This window comes from Boleophthalmus pectinirostris, unplaced genomic scaffold (genome assembly GCF_026225935.1).
Source record: "Boleophthalmus pectinirostris isolate CB_2022bp ecotype Guang Dong unplaced genomic scaffold, ASM2622593v1 HiC_scaffold_20, whole genome shotgun sequence".
NCBI classification, from domain to species: Eukaryota; Metazoa; Chordata; class Actinopteri; order Gobiiformes; family Gobiidae; genus Boleophthalmus; species Boleophthalmus pectinirostris.
In genome coordinates this window covers 4402005-4414369 of record NW_026571153.1, presented here as the reverse complement: position 1 = coordinate 4414369, position 12365 = coordinate 4402005, and the positions used below count along the sequence as shown (strand labels likewise).

General features: G+C 44.1%; 1 protein-coding gene across 1 annotated transcript in view; it reads left to right on the top strand.

Moving 5' to 3' along the window:
• The window catches only part of nrxn2b (neurexin 2b), a 1850542-nt gene that overhangs the window by 1804111 nt on the left and 34066 nt on the right, over positions 1–12365 (top strand). The window contains exon 20 of the mRNA XM_055156806.1: positions 4913–5247. Within this exon, the coding sequence (XP_055012781.1) occupies positions 4913–5247 (335 nt within the window). The remainder of the gene's footprint in view (positions 1–4912; positions 5248–12365) is intronic.

The window sequence follows — 12365 nt, the reverse complement described above, 5'->3', positions numbered from 1 at the left end:
CTTTAGTCCGACAGAAGCTGAACCGCATCACAGCACAAGGAGCGAGCTGTTTTGAGCGTTTAGTTTATGCAAATGAGTCATGTGGTTTTAAGTTTCGTTTCTTTAAAATGTAAACAAATGTGCTCAAAGCTGTGTGGACAGGGAAGGATTGCGGACACAGAATCGACGTGTCTGGATGCAAACTGTTTTCGATACGGTGATTAGTTTCAGTGTAAACGAAGCCTTAGGCAAGACACTATGAACCAGGCATGTCCAAACTACGGTCCGTGGGCCAAACGCGGCCCTCGGACAAATTTTTCTTGGCCCTCAGGCTTCCAGGTGATTTAGCCCAAATGAATCAATTAAAAATGAAGTTTTTACTGCAAGTTTTCTGAAAATCTACTCTGATAAAGCCAATACTGAAGATTTAATGTGTGGTTTGAGGATTTTAGAGTGAATAAAGACTGATGGCTCATTCTAAAGTGTTAAACATGCACGTATTTCAATTATTCACTGTATTGAGCACCAGTCTATGGCCCTCGATTGGCCCCCTGCTTCATCTCTGTTTAGAAATGTGGCCCTTGATGAAAAAAGTTTGGACACCCCTGCTATAAACCTACATAGGCTCTATTCACACTTACGTCACAAACCAGAAAGACGTTTGGAAACATGCGACGACAACTTCCGGTCGGCTCTGTTCGTGGTAATAAGTCTGACAAAATGTAGGAAAAACTGGTCCAGTTTTATTCATCTGTCATTGTCCCGTTCCGTCGGCTAATCAACAATTACAACCAGAGGTGGGACTTGTAAGTCGTGACTTGGACTCGAGTCAGATTTGAGTCACTATTTTTAGGAATTGAGACTTGACTTGATAAAATGGACTAAGACTTGGGACTCGACTTGGACTTGAAGGTCAGTGACTTGAGGAGATCTGATGTTTCGCCCCCAAAAAATAAATGTTTTTATAAAATACTTTTCTCTTTACAGTTGATAAATGACTTTTAGAGAAACAAACTGGAACATGTCGCTCCCACTTCTGTTTAGTACTTTGGATGTAACTGAAGTACTGTGATACTCAAATGTACTACAGTAATATACAGTACAATACAGTAAAACACAAGGAACTACAAAGAACACAATCCTTTCACCTTGAAACGCCTGGATTAAACCAAGACTGAACTGAAGACTGACACCGACTGGAAAGACTGAACTGACCAAGACTGGAACCAAGACTGGACCAAGACTGGACCAAGACTGGAACTGGAACTGGACTGGACCAAGACTTGACCAAGAGTGAACTGACCAAGACTGACTGACCAAGACTGAACCAAGACTGACCAAGAGACTGAACCAAGACTGAACTGAACCAAGACTGAACCAAGACTGGAACCAAGACTGAACCAAGACTGGACCAAGACTGAACCAAGACTGAACTGAACCAAGACTGAACCAAGACTGGACCAAGACTGACTGGACCAAGACTGACTGACCAAGACTGACCAAGACTGAACCAAGACTGGACCAAGACTGGACCAAGAATGGACCAAGACTGGAACCAGGACTGAACCAAGACTGAACTGAACTGAACCAAGACTGAACCAAGACTGAACCAAGACTGGAACCAAGACTGGACCAAGACTGAACTGAACCAAGACTGAACCAAGACTGAACCAAGACTGAACCAAGACTGAACAACTGAACCAAGACTGAACTGAACCAAGACTGGACCAATGGACCAAGACTGAACCAAGACTGAACCAAGACTGAACTGAACCAAGACTGGAACCAAGACTGGACCAAGACTGGACCAAGACTGAACCAAGACTGAACCAAGACTGGACCAAGACTGAACCAAGACTGGACCAAGACTGAACCAAGACTGAACTGAACCAAGACTGAACCAAGACTGGACCAAGACTGGACCAAGACTGAACTGAACCAAGACTGAACCAAGACTGGACCAAGACTGAACTGAACCAAGACTGAACCAAGACTGGACCAAGACTGGACCAAGACTGAACCAAGACTGAACCAAGGACTGAACTGAACCAAGACTGAACCAAGACTGAACCAAGACTGAACTGAACCAAGACTGGACCAAGACTGACTGGACCAAGACTGAACCAAGACTGAACCAAGACTGAACCAAGACTGGACCAAGACTGGACTGGACCAAGACTGACCAAGAGTGAACCAAGACTGGAACTGAACCAAGACTGAACCAAGACTGAACCAAGACTGAACCAAGACTGAACCAAGACTGAACCAAGACTGGACCAAGACTGGAGACTGGACTGAGACTGGACTGGACCAAGACTGAACCAAGACTGAACCAAGACTTGAACCAAGACTGACTGGACCAAGACTGAACTGAAACCAAGACTGACTGAAACCAAGACTGAACCAAGACTGAACCAAGACTGAACCAAGACTGGAACCAAGACTGGACCAAGACTGAACCAAGACTGAACCAAGACTGAACCAAGACTTGACCAAGAACCAAGACTGGACCATTGCATTATTATTATAAACAAAATTAATCAACAAAAACTTACTAATCTTGGGCAGGGATCAGGTTCCATATAAACTGACAGTAAATATAGAAAGTTGTGATTGTAGAAAAGTCAGAATTGATTTTCTGATTCAAAATTATTCCAAAAAGTATCTGACGAGGAGACTGAAGGGAACATCGTTATCGTACAAAGGTCTTTCTTACTTCCACATCTTAATCAGTTTATTCAAGTCTTGTGTAATCGACTTCCTCTACATGGATTAGACCAGCGGTTCTCGGACACGTTCTCGGGTCTAAACTAAGACTAAAACCATTTCTAGAACCTAAGAGGACTTTTATTTGCTGCCTATTTTGTTCATAATATCTACAGTCCCCAACATCAGACACTGCATGTTTTTCAAAAGTGGTTCAACCCAACCGTGTGCGTGAGAAAGTGTTGTTCGTGTTTGTGTTTTATAACCTGCTTTAAACCTCTTTATGTGACACAAATCTGATCATAATCTGATTTCCAGAGTTATCAGATTACGTAAACAGTTGAATCTGAAGTGCGTAATCTGATTTCTTTCCGATCCTGCGGGTTTGGACGAGGAAAATTAAGCAAAAAACGTCCAAATAATGAAAAATGACACGTGAAAGATTGAAGATTGAGTTGTTTTTCGTTGAGTTTTTAGGGTTTTTTTGATGATCAGATTTCGTTTGTGCCTTTTGTCCCGTTGTGGTTCGATGTGGAGAAGGTTTTAAACGGTCGTCATCTGGACACCGTTTTCGCAATCAAGATGTTCAAGCTCCCGTCCAAAAAACATTTCCAGTTTGACGATACTGGCCTGATGTTCGAGGATTTAAACCACCCGGAGTTAAATTATTTACAAGCGAACGTAACAAGCCATAATTATGTTAGTGAGGAAATAAGAGGAGGGCAGAATCGCTCTAAAATTCGTCCAATTCCAGCTGGACTTTAACTCGGAATAGAATAAAACGTGTTCCCTGAAGCCAGAGCAAGCCGTGTGTTAGTCGTTCATCGGTTTTTCAAAATAAAACCAAAAATAAAGAAATGATAAAACAACGATTTTCTTTATTTTTGTCTCCAAAACCAAAATGAAAAAAACAGATAAAGATTTGTTTTTTCAGTTTTTGATTTTGTGTTTAAATGAAAAATGGAAAAAACGGATAACGGCCGGACTGAACCAGGACTAAACCAGGACTGAGACTGTCCGGTGATCAGGACTGAGACCAGGACCAGGAGGACTAAGACCAGGGACCAGACTGGGAACAGACTGGAACAGAGCCCGGGACCAGACCGGGACCAGACTGGGACTGAGACCGGAACCAGGACCAGACCAGAACTGAGACCAGGACCAGACCAGAACTGAGACCAGGACCAGACCAGGACTAAGATCAGGACCAGGAACAGACTGGGAACAGACTCGGACTGAGAACGGGACCAGACCAGGACTAAGACTGGGACTAGACTGGGAGTAGGACCAGGACTGAAATCAAAACTGACTGGTTCAGTCCTAGTTCAGTCCTGGTTTAGACCTGGTGTAGTCCTGTTTTAGTCCTGGGATCAGTCCTGGTTCAGTCCTGGTTCAGTCTTGGTCTGGCCCCAGTCTCAGTCCTGGTCTCAGTCCCTGTCTGGTCCTGGTCTGGTCCTGGTCTCAGTCCTGATCACCCGACAGTCTACACTCAGTCCTGGTTCAGTCCTGGTTCAGTCCTGGTTTAGTCCTGGTTTAGTCCGGCCGTTATCCGTTTTTTTCCATTTTTCATTTAAACACAAAACCAAAAACTGAAAAAAACTAATCTTTATCCAATTTTTCATTTTGGTTTTGGAGACAAATAATGAATAAAATAGTTGTTTTTTCATTTTCTTCTTATTATTTGGTTTTATTTTGAAAAACGAATGAACGAACGACACACGGATTCAGAACCATCGAACTGAAAACGGCTTCTGGGTGGGAGTCGAAACGTTGATCGCAAAAACCTTCTCTACATTTAAACCCACACTCAAATCAGATTTCTTCATTGGGTTATCTGATTACTCTGGTTATCTGATTACTCTGGTTATCTGATTACCCTGGTTATCTGATTACTGATTACCCTGGTTATCTGATTACTCTGGTTATCTGATTACTCTGGTTATCTGATTACCCTGGTTATCTGATTACTCTGGTTATCTGATTACCCTGGTTATCTGATTACTCTGGTTATCTGATTACTCTGGTTATCTGATTACTCTGGTTATCTGATTACTCTGGTTATCTGATTACCCTGGTTATCTGATTACCCTGGTTATCTGATTACTCTGGTTATCTGATTACTCTGGTTATCTAATTTCTACTTGTCACGTTTATGTTTCTAATTCTTGTTCTTTACCGTTTTTTTTGTTTTCTCCTTTTCGCAACTCTCTCCCGCGATCTCGTCCAGGCCGCCAGCTGACCATCTTCAACAGCCAGGCGTTCATCAAGATCGGCGGCGGCGGTGGCGGGGAGAAGGGCCGTCACTTCCAGGGCCAGATCTCGGGTCTGTACTACAACGGGCTGCAGGTCCTGAAGCTGGCGGCGGAGGGCGACCCCAACGTCCAGACCCAGGGCAACCTGCGCCTGGTGGGGGACGTGCCCTCGGTGCTCACCACGGACACCACCTCCACCACCCCGCTCGCCGACATGTCCACCACCATCATGGAGACCACCACCACCATGGCCACCACCACCACCCGCAAGCAGCGTTCGTCGCCCACCATGAGGGACAGCGTCACACAGGTGAGCTCGAGGTGAACTCTGGAGGTTTCACATTATGGGACTGTCTACTTTTTCAGTTCTGATACTGATACTTTGACTTTAAGAATCTGCCGATACCTGATTCAATTTATTTTAATGTTTTTAAGACCTTCTGATGCCACATTTTAAAGGTACGATCAGTCTGGTTTGGGTGAAAATCTGGATCCCCGCGTATTTCTCTTGATATAGGCGAGTTTCATTGTTGACAAAAGCACGCGTTGCATGCTGGGAATTATTTTGGTCGGCGGCAAGAAACACTAATTCAGACGGAGCGAGAAAGCAAGTAAAGGGTATTGATCCCGGTTATTTATCCACTCTAACGGCAGAGGACCCAAGACCATTTGACCAGAAATTGGTCATAAACATCGACGGACGACAAATCACCCTTTTCAACCCCGACAAAAGGTGGACCAAACCAAATTTCTGGTCAGAATCGCCAACTACCTGGACAAATATTCACTTGGGCGATATCCACAATGACTTGGTGGAAACTCCTGGGCCATTCACAGCAGAAAAGATGAAAACCTCCAAGAGTCTCGATGTGTTGTTGAACTTGTTGGAGTCCAGGGTTTGTTAGGATCTTCTACGTTTGCTCTGTGAATGTTTGAAAGACGTTTAATTCACCGTTAGTGGTTCTTTTCACTCAGAATTTGAAAAAGACATTTTCCTTCTTCCGTGCTTCTATTTGTGCATCCGATAATGCAGCAGGAATTTACCATTATCGGGGATAAATACATGAGGTTACGCACTGTGTTAGACGCTACCGTGTTTCTTGCCTCCGACTAAAATATTTCCCAGCATGCAACGCGGGCTTTTAATAACAATGACGTCAGCTGAAACTCGCCTATAGGAAGTTTCTTATTTTTTATTTTATTTATTTGTAAAGAGACAGCACATATTAATGGACATTAAACATGTAAATATGTAAAGATTATAGCCAGCGAGGCTAATTTCCATCTTAAGTCCCTCGGCGGGTTGATGAAAAATCATTTACAGGACAAAGGAAAGTACAGCAACAATCACACAAAAGTACACAACACCTGCACACTCAGTATACATACAATTACAAATTTTACATACCATATTTTTCGGACTATAAGGCTGCGTTCAGACTGCAGCCTGAAGTGACCCAAATCCGATTTTTTGGCCCCTATGTGACCTGTATCTGATCTTTTAATGACAGTCTGAACGACACAGATCCGATTTTTTCAAATGCGACCCAGGACACTTCGATATGTGGTCCTAAAACTGATACATGTCTGATCTTTTGACATGCGACTTCAGTCTGAACGGTCAAAGCGCATTCATCCACCTACACATTAAGTTCAAGTTGTTCATGTTCTGGCTCCGGTACGAGAGGAACTTTAAAATCTCCAGGTGCTCATGTCCATGTTTGGACAACTTCCGTAAACAGAACAGTCAATCGCTGCGGTTGACGTCGTCATGTCTCCAGTGTCACATGCGGGACACTTTCGGGCCGTTTAATGTTCACACTGGAGTCACATACAAGTCACATTTAACTGGAAATGTGAACGACCTCGCAAAAACATCGGATTTCACAAAAAAATCGGAATTGAGCGTTAAGCCCTGCAGTCTGAACGTAGCCTATGTCACAGGAAACACCCAAAACATGAAAAAAAGTGCCCCTTATGGTCCAAAAAATACAGCACTTTCATAGTCCATATATTATAGGAATCTGAGTTATTGTTTAGTGGTGTCAGAATAGACAGATGAGCTTTACGACAAACTATGAGACATTCTTGGCAACGCAATAATGTCTCCATGGCGACAGTGCAAGTGGTTTCTCCTCCAAAAGAAAAGTTGCACAGTGCGACAGTGAAAAACAGACAGTGAAAAGGCGAGTCGTTTTCCAACACAATCCTGTTCCAGTCATTGTTGCCGTGATGATAATTGAAAAAGTTTGCAGGAGCTCGTGGGTTTAGGAGGCGTGAGCAGCAGCAGAGCCCGCGGCGCTCTGGCTGCTCTGGCTGCTCTGGCTGCTCTGGCTGCTCTGGCTGCTCTGGCTGCTCCGACTCCGGCTCGTGTAAAGTTGATCGCGAGTGACAGTCGTAAATATCCAGCATGTTGGAACCTCACGATTTGAGGCACTGGAGCTGTGACGAGACACAAAGAGGAAACAGAATCACACTGAACCCACAGACGTGAGCAGCGCCGGCACAAATAATCCACGATAATTGGGCTTAAAGGTCCAAACCAGAACTAAACCAGGTCTAAAACAGGACTAAAATCTGGTCTAAACCAGGACTAAACTAGAACTAAAACCAGGACTAAAATCAGGACTAAAACCAGGTCTAAACCAGAACTAAAACCAGAACTAAACCAGACTTAAACCAGAACGAAAACCAGGACTAAAATCTGGTCTAAAACCAGGACTAAACCACAACTAAACCAGGATTAAAATCAGGTCTAAACCAGGACTAAACCAGAACTAAAACTAGGACTAAAATCTGGTCTGAACCAGGTCTTATACAGGTCTAAAACCAGGACTAGACCAGAACTAAACCAGAACTAAACCAGATGTCAAAGCAGGACTTAAACCAGGACTTAAACCACAACTAAACCACAACTAAGCTAGAACTAAAACCAAGTCTAAATCAGGTCTAAAACCAGGACTAAACCAGATCTAAACTCAGGTCTAAACCAGGTCTAAACCAGAACTAAAACCAGCACTTAACCAGAACTAAAACCAGGACTAAAATCAGGTCCAAAGCAGGTCTAAAACCAGAACTAAAACCAGGACTAAAATGAGGGTTAAATCAGGTCTAAACCAGGTCTAAACCACAACAAAACCACAACTAAGCTAGAACTAAAACCAGGTCTTAACTAGGTCTAAAATTAGGACTAATATAGGACTAAAACTGAATATAACTAAGACTAAGCCAGCATTAAACCAGAACTAAAACCAGGTCTAAACCACAATTAAAACTAGGACTAAAATCTGGTCTAAATCAGGTCTAAACCAGGACTAAACCAGGACTCTAAATCAAGTCTAAAAAGCAGGATTTAAACAGGAGTTAAACATGTCTGAACGAAACAAAACTCTTAAACCTTTAAATCCGGATCCTCTTTAAATCTGGATCCTTTAAAAACCAGGCACAGGTCCTTTAACGTCGTCCTTACCTGAACTTCCTCGCCTGATCCTCGGGTCCTCGCCTGTGTTCCCGAGCGGCCCGTGAACGCCGCTGCGAGGAGGTGGGAGGAGGTGATTTATGGTCAGATATGCTAATGACCCGAGCGCCGAAACAAACACAACAGAAACACGACGCACACGGAGACGGAGACGGAGGGGGCGGGTCTCCACACTCACCAGTCTAATAAAAACGCTAATAACACGCCGCCGTCTCCAGCACGGAGTCTGAGGAGAGATCGTAACGGACAAACCGCACAGCAGGACGGGGATCTGCGCGGAAACTACTGACGCGAGTTTAAAGGGTTTATAATTTTAGATTACGACGCTATTTTTAGATCCGCGTTATAATGTTGTTTCCTCGTCGCAAACAAACCTCGAGTTGTTTTGTTTCATTCACACAAATCCTGCAAATTGAGGCCGAGTTCTCGTCTCGAAAAGAAAACACTCTGGTCCATTTTGCGATGCCAAGAGGTAATACAAGAAGTGCTCCGCTGTGTTTTTAAACTACAGAACATTCATTCCCAAAGACTGGGTCCACCTAGTGCCTTCACTAAAGTTTATTTCTCTCCGGCGACAAGGTCAGGAATCAGAATACACTAGATGGTTCGCAAAAAAACCTCCGGAAGTTCGGGCACCAGCCAATCAGCGAAGAGCTAGACATTCTGTGTTGGCAACGATTCACGAGATCGAGGATTTAAAGCCGGAACAAAGAGAATGTTTTGGTGAATTTTATCAAGAGGAAAGACGTTATTGTTTTTCTTACTACAAAATTTGAGAAAAGCTTAATATACCAGTTAGTCCTGTTAGCGGCACATTACATATGTCACGACCAAATAACAGTGATTGGTTAAATAAAAAAAGTACTCGCCTACCATCGAGCAAACGAATCCTAAGGCTGCGAGGTCAGACGGTTTCTACGAAGTGAATCGGGTCGGGTCGGTCGTATTACAGAATTGTTTGACCCTGACGACACGGATCATATTCTTTGAAAACCGTCGCACTTTCTTTACAAATCAGACAAACTGCTCGGTCCAACACGGAAGAAAAAAAGTAATCGGTCGTCCATTGTTCTTTGAAAACTCGGCACTCTTTGTCAACTTTTCGTACTTTAACACGAGTCATTTTGTTGTTCTTAACTGCACTACAGAACTCTGTGCGAGCTGACAAGTCAAAGCCGCACCACCCGCAGAACACGCAAACACACACGGAGCAGACAGCGACCGCACAACGAAAAAACACACCCACAGACACACTCATCACTCCACGCCGACGAGGAACGGAACGGAGGAACGAACCGAAAAAGCGAGCGCGACGTGCCACTTCTAGACACGACTGAACAACTGAGTCACTGCGAACACGCCGACAATCCGTTGGTCCCAGACAGCACCTCCCTACACGCCACAACTGAACAAAGCCCAGAGTCACCGTGAACGAACAAACAAACAAAACCACTCACCCATCACACTGTTGGGTTTCCTTTAAAGTCCCACGCGGTTTATTTGTGAAAAACGTTTGAAAATAGACCATTTAATGACAGTGCGCCTTATAATCCAGAGCAACTAATAGCCCGGAAAATATGGTAATTATTTAAATATAAATATAAATACTTCACATAAATATAATGTTTTAATTGAAAATAATCAACAAAATACAAGATGGAGACGTGTTATTATTTGCCAAAATGTAGTAAAAAAAAATAAGCCATGACAACTTTTGAGAATTTCCTCATAGAGCCAGTTCAAGTGACGTGGGGCAAAGGGGCGTGGAGGGCCGGAGTCGGAATCTGGACCTTAGGCTACGTTCAGACTGCAGCCTGACGTGACCCAAATCAGATTTTTTGGCTTCTATGTTCCTGTATCTGATCTTTTAATGACACAGATCCGATTTTTTTCAAATGTGACCCAGGACACTTGGATATGTGCTCCTGAAACCGATACATATCTGATCTTTTGACATGTGACTTCAGTCTGAACGGCCAAAGCGCATTCATCCCACCTACACGTTATCAACAAGCCACAAACGTCACTATTCTGCACTGAAGTCGGCGAAAATTGTTAATGAACTCCGTGTCACTGAAGTGAAGCACATCACCACTCACCACTCTTGGCTCCGTCTCCACATCCACATGTTCCTTTCAACGGACGTCGCTGCCGCGCTGTCCCATAAAACACCACGACCAAAAAACCTCATCCTTCTCCTTCTCAATCTCCTCTTTTTAAAACAAGTAAGTTGTTCATGTTCTGGCTCCGGTACGAGAGGAACTTTAAAATCTCCAGGTGCTCGATGCTGCGTCCATGTTTGGACAACTTCTGTAAACACAGAGACGCTCGCTGCGGTTGACGTCGTCGTGTCTCCAGTGTCACATGCGGGACACTTTTGGGCTGTTTAATGTTCACACTGGAGTCACATACAAGTCGCATTTAACTGGAAAGTGAACGACCTCCCAAAAAACATCGGATTTCACAAAAAAATCAGAAATTGAGCGTTAAAGGTTGTATAGAGGATTTTCCAAGGAACGAGAAATCCAGCGACTGTTTGTCCTTTTTTCAATGTTGCGATGCGTGAAACCACCCCCCCTCCCCTACAGCTCCCTACGTAGAAACGCCTTCTCCCGCCTCCTCTTTACGCCAGAAACAGTTTGTTTACAGCCGGTGCTGCACATGACTTGTAAACAACTAACTACAGTGTTGGTTAGGCAAGGTGGAGAAGTGAGGAGCGGGGGGAGCGGGTGCGCGGACATTTTCGTTCACGGACGAGAAGTGAGGAGCAGGGAGAGAGCGGAGCAGGAGAGAGGAGAGAGGAGAGGGGAGCGGTGCGCGGAGATTCGTGCCGGAGAAACTGAGGAGCAGGGGAAAGAGCGGATCGGGCAGCGGGGACAGGAAAGGGGTGCAGAGAAGGTTGCGCGGAGATTCCGTGCGAAATGAACTAGCTACAACACGCAGCAGCAAGCGGACTCTTTCTTTGCCTTGAAATTACGTTTTCAGACATAGGATATCGCTTTCGTGTCCTTGAAAACGTTTGTCTAGCTCTTGGAAATAAAGTACGTTTTCATAATAAGCAGAAGTGACCTGTCCAGGAGTAATTTGGCGACCAATGCGTCAGTCTTTAGACCCTGCGTCTGCTTCAGTCGCGCCCTCGCTGGAATGAATCTTCAAGAATGACCTTAGTTTAGCTTCGCTGCTTTTCCCCTTGTCTTCTTCTTTCAGCGACCTCAAAAACGGACTTTCTTTTGCGGCTAACTGCTCCTGGATTCTTGTCGCCATTGCAACAAACTTTGTGCTAACTGCGAGGAAGATATAGGTCAAAAAAAGCCGCTAAGAACTGTTGCGTTGGTGGAGTAAACAGCGTCTGTGCGCTTGCGTCTGCGTGACAGGCGCACGTAAACCACGTACCGGCGGCGCGCAGGCAAGTAGTTACGCTAGAAATTTAGGGAGATTGATTGACAGCCTGTCAGCTAACAGATAACGAGGCAGTGTCGTTATCTATTGGCAAATGTTTAGCTGGCCCACCACGTCCAGAGTTGATGAATTTTTATTCTCTTTTTTTTGGTCATCATAATTACAAGGCTACTGCACCTCTATAATGCTATCATTGACAACTTGAAACAAAAACAAAACAAAAAAAAAATCCTCCATACAACCTTTAAGCCCTGCAGTCTGAACGTAGACTTAGTTTGATGACCCAAGTGCTCGTCGTTGTTTTCCTTTAAGTTTTCGTCTTTCTTCCCTTGATAGTTGTGGATAAATTCTTTGTGGACTTTGTTGGTTGAAGATTTGATGATGGGGCAGATTTATGAAGCTGGTGAAAAAAAACGCCAGATATTTCTACAGATATTTTGCCGTAGAAAAGCATCAACCGGAAGTGACGTTTACCCGACATTGTGACACTTCATCGTGAAAAATGTCCGTTAACATCTCCTTTTACCTTTTGTTCAGCAGAGATTGACAAT